Raw genomic sequence first — 17,599 nt, 5'->3', positions numbered from 1 at the left:
GAATGTAATTAAACTATAGATCTCTAGTTTTCACTATGCATCAGTCAGCCATCTTTGAAAGCAGAATGCAAACAATGCCACTGAACCAAACAAAACAAAAAATGATCACTTTCATGTTTTTGAATGTTCTAATTGGTCAGACCTGACTTTTTGAGTACTACAGACTGCCCAAAGTTTTAACAAATATATTCAATATACCATAAATGTTCAAATATTACAACTTTTCCTGCTTGGTAAGTGCTTAAATGTGTAATTTAGAAGCTGTTTTCCATGGTTTAGACCACATAAAAATGAGCAACAATATTCAATATAGATTATTGTGCAATCCATGCTATAGTTTTACATCTGAGTATCCATGCTTAAGGTCCCTTCCCATTAAACTCTATGCATGTTTGTTTGCATATTTGTTATTTTACCAATAATCTGTTTATTTCTTTAATGCTTCTTTGATGCTAACCATAAGAAGACACTAACCAGCACTAAATTCTACCTAGTTGTCCAGGCGGAAAAATATATATATCTTTTTTTTTTTTTTTTGCATAAATGTGTCCTGCTATTATTATAGAGAAAGGAAAGTTATGTCATGTGGCCAAGTATGGTGATCCAGAGGATTGGTTATTCACTCCCACCATCTACAATCCGTCAGTGGGACTCAAACTTGCAATACTGGATCACAAGTCCAACTCTAACCATTAGCCCAAAACATTTTACACAGACCTTTGCACAGTAAGACTAACCCTCAGCAGAAAAAATCACAGGTAGAATATTTGATCTTGCATGTGTCGGATTTATTGCCTATTTGTGCTGAGCCTAAGTGAACTTTTTCATCAGTAATTAATTTCATTGACAAATTGGTCCAGATAGATAGAATTGAGAACATTTGTTATAATTGTGACAAATCTAAATAATCAGCAATGTATATATAAAAGATGTCATAAATAAATGCATGAAAATGATTACATAACCAGTCTACAGTGCATAGTTTACATATAAATAAGTAACTAAAATGCTTAAATAACCATATCTATTCACAAATAGATTTCATGTATATTTTATTGTTACTGATAATAATACAATTTGTTATTATTTAACAGATATTAATAATATATTTGTTATTGTTTCTATTAAATGATAAAATAAATATACAGTTTATTTAATATTATTTTAATAATAATAATAATAATAATATAATAATAATAATGATGATGATGATGAGGATGATGATGATATTAATATTATTGTTGTTACTGATAATAATAATAATAATAATAATAATAATAATAATAATAATAATAATAATAATAATAATAATAATAATATATTTTATTGTTTTTTATTAAATCCTGAAATAAACATACAGTTTATTACAATTTAATATTATTTTATTATTAATAATGATATTATATGCGGTGGCCCAGTAGGTAGTGCTGTCGTCTCACAGCAAGAGGATCGCTTGTTTGAGCCTTGGCTGGGTCAGTTGGCGTTTCTGTGTGGAGTTTGCATGTTTTCCTCGCATTCTCGTGGGTTTCCTCCGGGTGCTCAGGTTTCCCCCACAGTCCAAAGACATGCGGTACAGGTGAATTGGGTAAATTGTCCGTAGTGTATTTGTTTGAATGAGAGTGTATTATTTGTTATTGTTTCTATTAAATTATTAATTAAATGCACAGTTTATTATAATTCATTTTCTTTTTTCAGTTTAGTCCCTTTATTAATCTGGGGTCGCCACAGTGGAATGAACCGCCAACTTATTCAGCATATGTTTTACGCAGCGGATGCCCTTCCAGCCGCAACCCATCTCTGGGAAACATTCATACACACTCACACACACTCATTCACTACGGACAATTTAACCCACCCAATTCACCTGTACCACATCTTTGGACTGGTGGGGAAACTGGAGCACCCAGAGGAAACCTACGCAAATGCAGGGAGAACATGCAAACTCCACACAGAAACGCCAACTGACCCAGCCAAGGCTCGAACCAGCAACCTTCTTGCTGTGAGGCGACAGCCCTACCTACTGCGAAACTGCGTCACTAGCCAGTTATTATTATTAATATTACCATTAATATTATTGTTATTGATCATAATAATATGTGTGTTATTGTTTTTATTGAATCATGAATTAAATATAAAGTATAATATAATTTAATAACATTTTATCCTTATTATTGTTATTCTAAAAAACTTATATATATATATATATATATATATATATATATATATATATATATATATATATATATATTCTAATGTGAACATGCCATTACATTTTTTGCCATTACATTGTTATGATTTTCATGTCAATAAAACAAGTTAAACTACTCAGAGGGAGCGAGAAAGAGATAGAGGGGCTTGTTATATTACCCTAACTGCAGCTGTGTTGGCCAAATTTTTATTGCACAGAGCCTATGCAGCCAGCAGAGGGGATGCGTGTACTTTGAACGGATGTTTGATACCCTGGTGGATGGAGCAAAGAAGACCGCTTATAAAAGCCAGGCCACAAGGTTGTTTCTCCCTCTTTGTACGGCGATGTTGGTGTTGTGGGATAAGATGATTCTCTTATCGGAACGGCGCTTTTTGTGTGCAAACATGTAAGTAACGTTATTATAATATATGTTTTAAAATATATTTTTTCATTAAACTTATTAAAGAATACGTTAAATCCTACCCCCTATATTAAAACCGGTTGAAGATTTGGGAGTACATAACAAAGTTACAGTTTAATATACGTCTTAAGTGTAGTAGACTTGAAACTAATTTCCGCATTTCTCCATATTCGTTTGCAGTCCGTCTCATGATGGAGGAAGCGCATGGAAACATGGCCCTGGATGATTTTCGCCATTGTAGTTTGTCCAACATTGAACGCGACGAGCTTTCGGTAAGTGAACTGAGGTTGGACAAGTAACGTTAGCTAATCATGTAATGTGTCCTGTTAAACGTTATTATGAGCCGATGATGACTTCAATTTACTTTTTCTGACACCTCGTATGAACGCTGTTATTCAGCAGCTGATTATAAACTTAAGTCTGAGGCTCTTTAGTTTTCAAAGCTTGAGATTCTCACTATTTTGGTTCAGTTTAACAGTTGTTTTATTTGTCAATCAGCCATGTTGTAGTAATTTCATTAAAGTGTTTGTATTTTAAACTATGGTTAACTTGTTACTATTAATGTAGACTATTATTTTAGATCTCCACCTTTTTAAAGTTTGTATTAAATAAAAATAAAACCTAATATTTAAGTTTAAGAATTTCCATCAGATTTACATTTAAATCCACCCCTTCAAAAATTGCACCCTCAAATTTAGCAAGCCAGTTATTATAAATTTAAGTATCAATCGATTTTTTTTTTCTATGAATTTTCTTTTTCTTTAACAAACTTGTAACTAATGTCAGATTTTTTTTCCACATTCCAGCAGTTCTCATTGATGCAAGTGCAGAAAAATGCCTTGGAGGATTTGCACCATTGTCATTTGCACATGTTCAACATCTGCATTTGCATCTCTTAAATCAAACAGGACATGAAGGGTTGGCGGTAAGTGAACTGAGCTTGGACCACAAATCTGGTCATGTGATAAAATAAATGTGAGAGCCGCTGATGACTTCAGTTTACTTTTTCTGACACCTCGTATGAACGCTGTAATTCAGCAACTGATTATTAAGTTTAGTCTGAGGCTCTTTAGCTTAAAGCTTGGTGTATTATCACTGTTTTCAGTCCTTGAAATTTAACATTAGGTTTATTTGTCAGTCATAATTTTTTTAGGAATATTATTGTTAGTGGTGTTGGTATTGTAAACCATTGCTAACTTGTGGTTGCTATAATGTACGGTGTATTTAGCTTTTTTTTTTTTTTTTTTTTTTTTTTACCTCCGCTTAAGTTTGGATTGAAAAAAATGGAATGTCCAAGTAAATTGGCTTTATCTTCAAGGCACTATTAGTGAGAATTCCCTTCAGTTTTAAATATAAATGCATCCCTTCAAAATTTACACCCTCAAATTTAGTAAACAAGTGACTAAATTTAAGTTTGTCCATCGACTTAATGTAGAACTGTATGTCTTTTCCATTTAATATACTTGTAGCTGATGTTTGTTTGTTTCCACTTTCCAGCAGTTCTCATTGATAAAAGTGCAGAATTTCTTGAAGGATTTGCTCCATTGTCATTTGTACTTGTTCAACGCTTGCTTATGCATGTCACAAATCAAATTGAACACGAGTTGATGGTAAGTGAACTGAGCTTGGACCACAAATCTGGTCTTGTGATGAAATAAATGTGTGAGCCGCTGATGACTTCCATTAACTTTTTCTGACACCTCGTATGAAAGCTGTATTTCAGCATCTGATTATAAACTTAAGTCTGAGGCTCTTTAGATTAATGCTTGGTTTAGAGTTCTCACATTTTGGGCTTGGAATGATTTTGGAGATGCCTTAATAAATTTAACCATTTTGTTGCTGTAAACCTTTATGATGTCTTGGTTAATTTGTTATTTATTGACCACAGTTCAGGTTTTACCAATTAAACTATGGTGATAACATTTTGTATTATTATTATTAATATTGGGAATATCTGTAAGGTAGTTGCCTATGATTGTAACTTGGAGAAAGCTTATGTGGTTTGTAGAGTTTTAGTATTTCCAAGGGAGAAACTTATATCAACATGCAAGTAAAGCCCTCCCCACAGTCCAAAATTGTCAAGTGACTACAAAGTTAATTAACTTAAGTGAAATGTGAGAACTAGTGTTCGGATGTTTTTTTTTTTTTTTTTCCCTCCCCAATATTAATATGGGCTTTATAACCAATATAATACTTTTTCCAGCAGTTTTCATGGATTAATCTGAAGTTCCCAACTGGAAAGTGTTTTGCAAGAGGTGAGAGACTTCCAGCTCATTTTGTGCCATTTTTCTATCCAGTCATAAGCATCACTGACTTATTGTAGTGAGACTGTTCTTACCTTGATAATTGTAGCACATTGCAGTGATGAGAAACCGTTTGCTAAGCTGATCCATGATTATTGGTTCTGATTGTAAACTCTCTCCCTGAGCTCTTTTAAAGAAATGCTTCGTTTTGGTTTCGACTCCGGCACAAACTCAATATACTTGTCTTTTTATTTGCAGATGTGGGAAGACCAAAAAGTCAGTCTGGAGGTCTGCAGTTTGGAATATGAAGTCCTGTTTTTCCACAAATGCCAATGTTGGAAAATATTTATTCATTTTTAACCACATGTTGTTTGAGTTGATGCTTGTTAATAGAAGCTGTTGCCAAATATGCATCGTATTTCTATAAAGCAGTTGAGTATCTGGTGGTTTGTATGATATATTGAGCTGTAGGCCATGTCATAATTTTGTAAAATATGATGTGATCCTTAATTATTGTCTGATCCTGGAAAAAGTAATCTATAGCTATTCCCTATCCTCAACTTAAATAAGTGTAAGAAACTTCCAAAACCAAAGGTGAATAATAGTTGGATTAAGCATATGTGCGTAAATCAAACCTAGCCTTAACTTAAACCCTAAATGTATCTTCTAATTCTGATTGGATTGTTAAAGTATGAACATGGATGCTACTCTAGGAATATGTCCTACTTGTTGAAATCAGGTTGGTGGCAAGTAAACCTGAAAATATCACTAGTTTGTGCCCAAGTGATAACTGGTGGTTTAATATCATTACAAATTCATTTTTCTATAGTGTTAAGCAGTCGATTTTTAAAATGGAAGCTCTAGCAAATTGAATCCGCGTTTGTCCTGATTTCAGAATTGGAGTTAAGTCTAGTTTAGTAGAAGTCTTATTTAATACCTCAGTTTGCATATGTCTAGTGCCTGCTGTTTTTAAAGCATAATATAAACCGTCCTCCATCCTACACGGATGATCCACTCCAGACGTTTCTGACTGCAGGGAGACCCGTTACATGCGCTCCACTTCCGGATTATTGCTCGTAATGATCGCTCCGCTGTGTGGTTCATCACTCGGATGATGTTCCAGAGCTTGTGCATTTAATACATCAGTCAGTCGCTCATAGACGACTACAATAAGCTCCAAAAGCTGCATTTTCCCGACGTTTTCATCTAGACTCGTCGAACTGTTTTATTGCACGCGTTTAAATGAAACTTGTAAGGTAAGTAAATGTGGGAGATAAACCGGGGGGAGATGTGTTGATGTAAATTGAGTTTTGAATGGAGCCAGTAAGGCGTTATAAACAATGTCGCTTTTGTGACACCCACGCAACACAGAATGGCGTTAATGTGTTTGCGTCGTGCATTTAAATCTTTAATGTTCAAACTGTCAACTCTATTCAGTGTTTATGAGGGGGATTTTCCTTTATAAACGAGTGTTCGTTATAAAAACCGCGATGTTTCCTTGACGGATTTACGCGCTGGCTGACTGATGTTGATGGGAGTGGTGGTGTTTTTGTAAAAGCTGAATTTATTGCTCGAATTCGATTGAAATCTACACTGGGAACATGCTGTAGATATCTCAGGGGCTCGGTAGATGCATTAACGCACGAACAGCTGACATCTGGATCAGATTGGGTTATCCATGGATCCGTGCGGATGTGCTTGATAGCAAGTGCTAATGGGAAGAGACATTCTGAGTGATGCTGATGTCTGGCTGCCTCTTATTAGGCTTTTAAGTTAACATCGTTATGCTTCTTTGGCCTTTTTTATCTGAATATTTGATTTAAATTCTATAAACATTGGTTTATGGTTGCAATTAAATTTGTATATTGTGTAAACTTCAATTTCTAAAAGGTTTAGATTGTGTTTGTGTTAAAATAGAATGTGAATACAATGTTTGTGATTGTGTTCATTTAAATAACCGAGGTCTGACTTATTAAATTATTGTATTAGGCTATATATTCAATTTTACACTACAGTGTTCCATATAAAATAGATATCCATACAAAAAGATTAATTTATTTTAGGGGGATTTGTAGTAAACCGTCACCTTAGAATTATAAGGTTCTATCTGACGTTTGTCAAAATGGAGTTATTGACATTATTATTAATTGGCAACTTTTTACATTGTTTTTTTTTAAATAAATTTACATTTTAACACTTTTTATTCATTTTTTTATATAAAATAATAATGTTACACTCATACTGTTTGCTATGGAATACAAAAACTTTAAAGCTCATAATCTCAAAATCATTGAGAGTGCAGATGGAACCTTAATTCCAAGGTGATGATGTCTGAACCAGTGACTAATATAGAGAATACCACAGATTTAGGCCATGTTATTTAGGCTACTAACTATAGAAATTGGGACAGATGTGGGTTATAGCCAGGGGTGGACTTAGTGAATAGGGGGCTGTAACATTTTAACTCCAAACATTTTCTCTATAGAATTTTTTTCCTCTATATTAGTTTATGTAAATAAACTGCATGTTAAAGATATATTTTAAGTGGAAGCTTTTATCTTTTTAATGTAAATAAAATAAATTTACAAAAAAAAAAGTACACAAACTATACAGTTAATTAGCCATTTGTGTTAGACTTCAATATGTTTATGTTCAGTACGGAAGGAACGTTCCACTATTCATGGGGGCCTCTAGGTTTTGAAAAGAAGTAATAGTGTTAATTTTAATGGTTATAGACAGATTTAACAACATAGAATATTTATATAAGAGCTACTGTATATGATTAATGTAGGATTCTTGGCGTTCGGGGCATCCCTAATTTCCTGGGCCCCTATGTGGCTGATTACCTCGCTTATTGGTTAAGTTCGCCACTGGTTATAGCATATGCTTTGAACTGAATGTTGTAAATAACATCACTATAATATATTATATCAACTTTGTTGGACTAAAGTGCAGTTTATATGAATTATGTAAATGTAATGGTGTTAATAAATAACTATAAATAAACACCGTTAATTTTTCTATTCTGATTCTTTTTATTTAAGCCCTCTTATGTGAGAGAATAGCATTATAAAAAATTATTCATTCTCTCAGTAATGCACAGTTCAACATTTCCACTTCTAAACTGGCACATAATGTTCACCTCTGCATCACTTTAAGATTATTAAGTTGTTCTGTTTACCACCAAAAACAGTAATGTGGAGTATTTACAGTAGTCTCACATTCAAAAGTGTCACGTTTGGGGTAAAACAGAAACCACACACATCCTCATTCCTTTTCCGTCACAGTCTGATGTTTCCATGCCAACGGTGACATCAGCAGTGTGCAGGGATGTGTGGAAAGGATGAAAGACTCCTCTGCTGTGGTTCTCTTTGGTTATCAGCTGCCACCAACTGAAAAATATTACAGGTCACATGATTGTTAGACTTATGAGGAAAGTATAATCAGTAATTACATTAAAACACAATCATGCATATATTTGATGGATTAAAATGGCCATGTCATATCAGTTTTTTTGTAATTTGTATTGAAAATAGCAGATTTGTCTTCTCATAATGTTCAAGCATGAACTGCATTGTTATCAAAGGGAGTGAAATGCTTTTTAAGAATAAAAATAAAACAAAATAAGTACAGATTAGCGTGTGTGTTGATTTGCTGAATTGATTAGCTATGCAAAACATCCCACAAAGCAATGTTGTGTCTAATAGCCCACCAAGCAATTTTGTGTTTAGACGTCTAAAAGACATCTAGACGTAGATGTATTTGTTAAAGCAAGGCTACATTTAAACTCTGTGAGAATTTAAGGTTATTATTATTATTTTTTATTTATTTATTTGATGACTAGTCTAGTTTTGGGCTTTTCTTCGATGTCTATTTGAAGTTTCCAGACAGCTCAAATTCAGCCTTGTTTTAATAAAGCCGTGTATGTTATAACATCTATTAGACTTGCTTACTGTGAGACATCTAAACATCTTGGCTAAAACAGGGCTAAATCTGGGCTGTCAGTGAAAATATAATAGACATCTAAGAATAGACCAAAACTAAACTAGTCATCAAATACAGATTAGACAGACTTCACATATGTTATATGTTATTATACGTTATTTTTTTGTATTTGATGACAATAGTTTTGGGCTTTTCTTCGATGTCTGCCTGGTTTTAACGAAGCCATCTTTCTTTACATGTCTATTAGACCTAATTAAAAACAAAAAATATTTGCTGAGAGGCATCTAAACATCTTGGCTAAAACTGGGCTAAATATGGGTTGTGATTGAAAATATAATAGGCTAAGAATATAATTATAATAACTAAGAAAATATAATAACTAAGAATAGACCAAAACTAGACTTGTCATCAAATATAGATTAGACAGGCTTCACATATGTAGTCATTCATTGTTTTTTTATTTATTTCTTTTTTTTGTATTTGACTAGTCTAGTTTTGGGCTTTTCTTTAATGTCTATTAGATGTTCAGTGACGGCTTAAATTTAGCCTTGTTTTAACAAAGCTGTCTATGTTTAGACATCTATTAGACCTCTATTAGACTTTTTTTAAAAACTAAAAATGCTTGCTGGGAGACGTCTTAACATTTGAGCTAAAAGGGGGCTAAATCTGGGCTGTCACTATAACTGTAATAGACATCTAAGATTAGATTAAAACTAGTCATCAAATACAGATTAGACAGACTTCACACAGGTAGTCGTTCATTTTTTGGTATTTGCCTAGTCTAGTTTTGGCCTTTTCTTTGATGTCTATTAGATGTTCACTGACAGCTCAAATTTAGCCTTGCTTTAACAAAGCTGACTATGTTTAGACGTCTGTTAGACCTCTATTAGACTTCTTTTAAAAGCAAAAAAATGCTTGCTGGGAGACGTCTTAACATTTGAGCTAAAAGGGGGCTAAATCTGGGCTGTCAGTTAAAATTTAACTACTGTAAATTTTGAGCCATTCTTATACATCTATTACATTTTCACTGCAAGCCCAAATTTAGCCTTGTTTTAGCCAAGAATTCTATATTTAAATCTCCATTAGACATCTATTAGACTTCTTTTAACACACACAAAAATGTAATTGTATATTAAGCATGATTTTTGTTTGTTTGTTTGTTTGTGAGTAAATACACTCTCAGAAATAAAGGTACATAAGCTGTCACTGGGGTGGTAAATTTTCAAAAGGTACACATTTATACTTGAAGGGTCCATATTGGTACTCAAAGTATAGTACCTACAATTTATTGCATTAATATGGACCTATTTAGGTACAAATGTGTATCTTTTAAAAAGGTACCTCCCCAGTGACAGCTCGCGCACCTTTATTTCTGAGAGTGTAGCTTCACTTTATTCTTTACTTTCAACCTTTTTTTTTAATTTTAGGTTTATGAACAATCGTGCACCTTATAATAAGAGATATCAGCCCACGGAATATGAGCACGCTGCTAACTGTGCCACACATGCTGTAAGTTGTGTGTTTACTGTTTTTATGGGATAGTTCACCAAAAAAAAGAGAAAATATGCTCTTACTCAATGACATTTGCTGTTTGTTTAAACTACTTATTTAAATTAAGCTGAAACAACACAATTCTTTAGATTTTTTAGAGGGGCGACTTATTTGTTTTATTTTCAGTCCACTTAAATTAGTAAAAATGAATAAGGTAACTTAATTCCTTTACGTTGTGCCAACTCAAATCGATTTTCAAAATGGAAGTCCTTCATTATTTACTCACACTAAAGTTGTTCTTAACTTATGAATTTCTTCTATCTGTTACTCAAAACAAGATGTTGACATTTTCCAATATATCTTCTTTTGTGTTCAACAGAAAGCTTCAAAACAAATGTAAAAATGTAAAAAAAGGTGCAGACTTAGCATTCATAAAATGTTTCTGTCACTTGTTCAGTCTTCTTATTTAAAATGAAGTAAAACAACTTAATTCTTGACTGAGAATAACTGTTTCATGTTCAATCCATTTAAATTTGTTAATTGCTTTGTGTTGGGACATCATAAATGAAGATAAATGTAGAACCCTGCATTATTTTAAGTGAGTAAATAATAACAGAATTCTCTTTCTGTTGAACTATCCCTTTAAATTAAACTTTCATTTTTAGATGAACTGTTGTTTAATAATAGATGCGTATTAAAAATAAATATGACATCCACATTTGACATCATGATCTATGACTGATTTCCCCTTCAGCTCTGGATCATTCCCAGCATTGTGGGTGGGATCTTACTGTACTTCTTATCTGATGACCACTGGGAGGAGATTTCAGCATGGCTTTATGGGGCAGGACTATCAAGCCTGTTCATCATATCCACAGTTTTCCACACCGTCTCCTGGAAAAAGAGCCATCTTCGGTAAAGCTTTCATATGAGCCAGATCCATTTTTTTAAAAATTCATAAAGCTTGAGTACTGTGAATCCAGATACTACTTGACATGAATGTTTGACTGATGGGTTGCAATATGCCTTTAGTTTTATTAGATAAAATTATGTGTTTCACTAAAGCAGAATTGAATTGAACTGACATTTGAGTTTGTGTAGTTTTGGTTTGTCACAGTGGGGCATATTGAAAGACAATGAAAAATATTTGTAAAAGTTTGTAACAGCCTCGTACCTCTGTTGTATCATAAAACTATTGAGCTTCAGCTTGATATAATAAAATATGATACAATACTATGCAATATAATATAATATAATAAAATATAATAAAATAAAATATAATATAATATAATAAAATATAATATAATATAATATAATATAATATAATATAATATAATATAATATAATATAATATAATATAATAAAATATAATATAATATAATATAATATAATATAATATAATATATTCATTTATTCATTCATTTTCTTGTCGGCTTAGTCCCTTTATTAATCCGGGGTCGCCACAGCAGATTGAACCGCCAACTTATCCAGCAAGTTTTTACGCAGCGGATGCCCTTCCAGCCGCAACCCATCTCTGGGAAACATCCAAACACACATTCACACACACACTCATACACTACGGACAATTTAGCCTACCCAATTCACCTGTACCGCATGTCTTTGGACTGTGGGGGAAACCGGAGCACCCGGAGGAAACCCACGCGAAGGCAGGGAGAACATGCAAACTCCACACAGAAACGCCAACTGAGCTGAGGTTCAAACTAGCGACCCAGCGACCTTTTTGCTGTGAGGCAACAGCACTACCTACTGGCCACTGCCTCGCCTTAATATAATATAATATAATATAATATAATATAATATAATATAATATAATATAATATAATATAATATAATATAATATAATATAATATAACATAATATAATATAATATAATATAATATAATATAATATAATATAATATAATAAAGTCACAATATCAACTTTGACCACATTGTTTAACTATTATAAACTATATAGATTTTTTTTTTTTCCCAGGCAAAAGTGACTGTATGTTTTTGAGAAATGAGCTCTAACAAGTCTTTACTTTACTTTTAGGTCAGTCGAGCACTGTTTCCACATGTGCGACAGGATGGTGATCTATTTCTTCATTGCAGCATCCTACACACCTTGGTGAGCAATATGTATGAATGTTGAAATGTGAAGAACTTTGAGAATGGAGTTTTCAGTCTGCTTTAGAGATTGGCGGCTATCATAAATGGACACAGTTATAGTTGTTAGGGTGGTGAAGGATAAGAATGTAAAGAGCAAAGGTTTAAACATGCCTGTTCGTTCCTATTTGCATACTGTATATTTGGTGAAACGCAGTATAAACCCAAAGTATAATTTAAGTAAAAAAAAACAAGTAAAGTAATTAAAACTACACATCCATAGTTTATAGATTAAACTTTTTTCGAAAATCTATTTCAAGCTAAATCTAGTACCTCTACCACACAATATGCAATTTCAGACACAGTTCAAGATGTATGAATCGGGAATTGTGTTTTTATTGGAGGACCAATATTTCTGTAAAAAGGTTTTGTTGCTTAAATGTACAGCATTTTGTTTCTTATTGAATTGAGTGGATTTGAAATTTCATGGCAGTCCAAATTATTTTTAGAATTGCTGGTCCTTTTAAACATATTATGTAAAATGTCCATAAATATTGTAATATTAAAATGTGAACTTGTTTTTTTTTCCCAGATGTTACCCAAATTTGAAGTGCAGTAATATTCCTATGTGCTTAAAATTCTAAGTGAATGAAAGTTAATAGACATTGTAAATAATTATTAAAGTAAAAAAAAAAAAAAAATTTATTTAGTGTTTTTGGGTTTTCTTTTGCCACCTTCTTTAAGCACAGTTGTTTAGCCTTGAGTTCTGAATTTTGGTTGTACCTTTTATACAATTTATTCACTTGGCAGACATCTTTAGCCACACAGCGTTACAGCATATTTAGAATTTACATTCCCTGAGGATAAATCTGTGAGACTTTCACATATATTTTAATGTTCAAAGTAGTATTAATTAAGCATCTGATGGATTTATGGCAGGCTCACGCTGCGGGATCTGGGTCCATGGGCCGCCCACATGCGTTGGGTTGTCTGGGTGATGGCCTCTGGAGGAACTGCTTATGTCTTCTTCTTCCATGAAAAGTGAGCTTGTTTTCAACAACCTGTTCATTTTTTTCTTTCTTTTTTCTTTAAATTTCAGCAAGAAAAACTTTATACCACTGTGCTTCATATATGCTATATGAAATCCAGGTCTTGTTTCTTACTAACTTTAGATGCTGATTCCCAAATGTTTAATCTTGCCTATTAAACTGTCTTGCACTTAATTTAATGCAGAGATTCAACAATTTTAAAAAGTGGTAATATATGCATATAAAGCATTTTAAATGCAAGTAAGGTGTTTACACTGTAAAAAAAATACCACAATACACCATGAAAGTGTTTTTTGTTACTCCTTTTTTCTAAAGATAATCAGGTTAAAAAAAAAATTTTAGCTATAAAAAGTTTAAGATAATATTTTTAGTTAATTTGATAATTTGATAAGTGTTAGATATGGGTTGCAACTGCAATCTGCAGGAAGGTGGCTCTCCAGGAACAGGGTTGGCCACCCCTGAACTAATTGAATGCCAAAGTCTGTTTAACTGATTGTATTTTAATTACATTACATCATCAATGCTGTAACAGGAACCATGTAAAATGGAAAAAAAACTCACAATAACAGGTCACCGAAAGTTTATTAGTATGGGGAGAAACACTAGCTTGGCATATACTCTATTTGGCAACCTGCGCTTGCGTTTGTTTTGATCCGGAAATGCAATACCTAGTCCAACCACTGGGTGTCAACCCTACATAGACACCTAAAAACTGTGTGGAATCATATTTTGTTTTAATGGCAAACCACAGAAAGTATTTATTTACTTTTAAGAAACACATATGGCATTTTCTGTGCTGTGTGTTTTGTGTGTGTGTGTGTGTGTGTGTGTCTTTGTGACAGGTTTAAAGTTGTCGAGCTGATCTGTTACATAGCAATGGGGGTTTTTCCTGCTCTTGTCATCCTCTCTATGGTAAGAAAATTAATATCAATTAAAATTTCATTGACAGACTGTTCAATTTTCAATTCATCTTTATTTCTGTAGCACTTTTACAATGTAGATTGTGTCAAAGCAGCTTAACATAGAAGTTTTAGAACATTTAAACGGTCTCAGTCCAGTTTACAGTTCAGTTTAGTTCAGTTCAATGTGGTTAAATTTGCACTGCTGAAAGTCCAAACACTGAAGAGCACATGCATCGATGCGCAGCTCCACAAGTCCCACTATGTATATTATATTTACACATGTATATCGATAACTGACTGAACTGCTTTGTGTTTCCGTTACAGGCAGACAGGTCAGGTCTGTGTGAGCTTCTGCTAGGTGGCGGATGTTATGTGCTGGGCATGGCGTTCTTCAAAAGTGATGGAATTGTTCCCTTTGCTCACGCTATATGGCACCTGTTTGTTGCAATGGGAGCTGGCATCCATTACTATGCCATCTGGAAGTACCTGTACACACCTGTCAATCAACCAACCAGTACGGCCCGGTGACACACATGTGCATGCACCTAACCACAAAATCATTTCAATATATAAATTTATTTATATGAATACCACTTAAGTGCTAACATACTACTATCTAACGCATACGCAGTATTACATTGTTTTTTCTTTCTGTTGTGTTTTTTGCTAGCCAACAGCTTGACTGATTTAATTCTTGTCGCTCATTAATAGGTCTTTAACTAGCACAGAAATTACAACTAGCCTTTGTGAGACTGCAGGCATTTTGGACCTGAAGCCGTGTGCTATCCTGAGACTGATAAAGGATCCAGTCTATGGACGCATTGTGTAAAGGTTTACAATTTTCTTTTTTTTTTTCCAAATGTAAAATCACTGCCAGATCTTTTGTAAACACACTCATCCTGGATAGTAACTACTTGACTACAGTTTTAAGGTGTTCCTGTAGTGTTTTTAAACTGAGACATTCTGCCACTGCCATTGTGGAGATAATCGTATTTCTGTTATGAAAGTACATTCCGTATTACTGTGCGCAGTATCAGTTCTTCATGCTTCTAGTGTTATGCTAGTCTGGTACTTGTTTTTGGATGTGTCATGTCTTTGGAAAATGCCACAAGTGCTTAAAGACAGTGTCCAGGGACAAACATGACTGGACGGGTCACTTCATTCCATAGCTTAACAACTATTTTTAGGTTTTTCTTTTAGGTAAATGTATTTTTGAATTTAATTATAGAAAGTACATTAGAGAGTTAAGCTAGCTTACTTTTTACAGTCTGCTATTTAAACGAGGGGCTTCTTTGCTTCTTTTCTTTTGTATTATGTGTGTGTGTATATATATATATATATATATATATATATATATATATATATATATATATATAGTTTAAGTCAGAATTTTTAGCTCCCCTTTGATTTGTTTTTTCTTTTTTTAAATATTTCCCAAATGATGTTTAACAGAGCATGGAAATTTTCACAGTATGTATAATAATATTTTTTCTTCCGGAGAAAGTCTTATTTGTTTTATTTCGGCTAGAATAAAAGCAGTTTTAAATTTTTTAACAACTATTTTAAGTTAATTTTTTTAGCCCCTTTAAGCTATATTTATTTTCAGTAGTCTACAGAATAATCCATTGTTATACAGTAACTTGTCTAATTACCCTAACCTGCCTAGTTTACCTAATTAACCTAGTTAGGCCTTTAAATTTGTCACTTTAAGCTGTTTAGAAGTGTCTTGAAAAATATCTAGTCAAATATTATTTACTGTCATCATGACAAAGATAAAATAAATCAGTTGTTAGAAATGAGTTATTAAAACTATTATGTTTAGAAATGCGTTTAAAAAATCTCTGTTTAACAGAACTTGGGGGAAAAATAAACAGGGGGCTAATAATTCTTACTTCAACTATTTTTTTTTTCAACTAAAATTTTTTTTTTGTCCCATTTTACAATAAGGTTTTATTAGTTATTGTTTGCTAATAAGAACTAAGCATGAACAGCACTTGTACAGCACTTATGAATCTTAGGTCAACATTTACTCATGCATTCTTGAAATCCACATTCATGCTTGTTAACATTAGTTTATGCACTTTGCCTTAACATAAACTAACAATGAACAACTGTATTTTCATTAAGTAATGTTAACTATCCTTAATAGTTAATAAATCCTTAATACTGTAATAAATGTGTTCATTGTTTGTTCATGTTCGTAAATTCAATAACTAACATTAATTTAACCTTATGGTAAAGTGTGACTATTTTTTTTTTTTTTTTTTGGAGTTTTTCAAATAGTTTTACTGCATCAACATCTAGTGAAAATATGAAAATAAAAGTGTTTCTGTTTATAAATTTTTTTTAGTTAATTTTATTTATAATTACAGCTGCTGTATGCCATATTACAACGCAATCTCACAGCAATTCGAAACCTTTTGATTTAGTGGCTAATTTGTTTTAAATCAAATGATCTCATTGCTCCTTTTAGTACGATCTGCTTATCCCCCAATGACGGTTGGTTTTAGTGGCAGGGTTGGGCGCCACGGCTCCTTTTAAAAATCGTACACTTTCATAGGATTGAACTCGTACGAATTAGCCACTAAACTGACAAAACATAAAATAGATACTTTTCTCGTGAGATCAGGCTGCGTATTACAAATAGTTTTAAAAACCGTAATAAATTAAGTGGGAACTTAAATTACTTCAGCCTGTTACACCAACATGAATTAAGTTTTCACTTTTTACAGTGCAGTTCACTTCTTTAAATTCAGTGTTAGAAACAAACTTCTGTATTAAAGAAACAGTTTACCTTAAAAAAAATAATACTTTACGCCCGTTAAGTTCCAAACCTGTATGTTTCTAGTTTTATATGTAAAATATTTCACTGCTATTTACACTAAATTTAAAACCGCTAGGGTTTTTTTTAAGCATGATTATAGATTGAAGTTAAAACCTCTCACTGCTTATACTGTATTTACCCAATAAGACACAATTAAAGGCAAAATATGTATCAAAATGGCATTTTTCTAAAAATGTTCTTAACCTGTACATGACATTGGCTAATAAAACTCTGTGACATAATTAACATACCTGAAACAATATATATATATATATATATATATATATATATATATATATATATATATATATATATATATATATATATATATATATATATATATATATATATATATATATATATACATCAAAGCATATCTCTTCATCATAAAAATCTATTTAATAAAAGCAGATGAAGTGGGTGTCATG

The 17,599-nt window shown here is 32.6% G+C and overlaps 1 protein-coding gene, 1 long non-coding RNA gene and 3 other non-coding genes across 6 annotated transcripts; all 5 read left to right on the top strand.

Annotated features, from left to right (window-relative positions):
* The first annotated feature begins 2,518 nt into the window (after positions 1-2,518).
* On the top strand, positions 2,519-5,275 carry wu:fc47e11. Its single transcript, NR_120315.1, has 6 exons — positions 2,519-2,594; positions 2,790-2,881; positions 3,416-3,534; positions 4,107-4,219; positions 4,813-4,864; positions 5,111-5,275. It is a non-coding gene; the product is annotated as a wu:fc47e11 (long non-coding RNA).
* LOC137489738 (small nucleolar RNA SNORD60) lies at positions 2,951-3,038 on the top strand. The gene has a single exon (XR_011009106.2). It is a non-coding gene; the product is annotated as a small nucleolar RNA SNORD60 (small nucleolar RNA).
* Positions 3,590-3,677, top strand: LOC137496065 (small nucleolar RNA SNORD60). Its single transcript, XR_011016161.1, has one exon. It is a non-coding gene; the product is annotated as a small nucleolar RNA SNORD60 (small nucleolar RNA).
* On the top strand, positions 4,275-4,362 carry LOC137489740 (small nucleolar RNA SNORD60). The gene has a single exon (XR_011009108.2). It is a non-coding gene; the product is annotated as a small nucleolar RNA SNORD60 (small nucleolar RNA).
* Positions 5,276-5,957: 682 nt separating the features above from the next.
* LOC103909971 (monocyte to macrophage differentiation factor 2-like) lies at positions 5,958-15,809 on the top strand. Of its 2 annotated transcripts, XM_073949334.1 has the most exons (8): positions 5,958-6,108; positions 10,225-10,306; positions 11,043-11,203; positions 12,344-12,418; positions 13,336-13,437; positions 14,288-14,357; positions 14,672-14,861; positions 15,059-15,809. In XM_073949334.1, the coding sequence occupies exons 1-8, from the start codon at positions 6,095-6,097 to the stop codon at positions 15,064-15,066; spliced, it is 702 nt and encodes a 233-aa protein (XP_073805435.1). In that variant the 5' UTR covers positions 5,958-6,094; the 3' UTR covers positions 15,067-15,809. The 2 variants fall into 2 exon arrangements, with proteins under 2 accessions (XP_073805435.1, XP_073805434.1); XM_073949333.1 differs by lacking the exon at positions 15,059-15,809 and having other exon boundaries at positions 14,672-15,001.
* Positions 15,810-17,599: the final 1,790 nt, after the last annotated feature.

Source organism: Danio rerio, chromosome 1, assembly GCF_049306965.1.
Source record: "Danio rerio strain Tuebingen ecotype United States chromosome 1, GRCz12tu, whole genome shotgun sequence".
Lineage (NCBI taxonomy): Eukaryota > Metazoa > Chordata > Actinopteri > Cypriniformes > Danionidae > Danio > Danio rerio.
Note: the sequence above shows the minus strand (reverse complement) of the source record. Positions and strands in the feature narration are given on the sequence as shown.

What these genes read in the sequence shown, in the direction of transcription:
- LOC103909971 (XM_073949333.1), top strand. An exon ending in TGGAAAAAGAGCCATCTTCG is followed by an intron (nt 11,204 to 12,343) that starts GTAAAGCTTTCA and finishes CTTTACTTTTAG; the next exon opens with GTCAGTCGAGCACTGTTTCC. An exon ending in GTCTTCTTCTTCCATGAAAA is followed by an intron (nt 13,438 to 14,287) that starts GTGAGCTTGTTT and finishes TCTTTGTGACAG; the next exon opens with GTTTAAAGTTGTCGAGCTGA.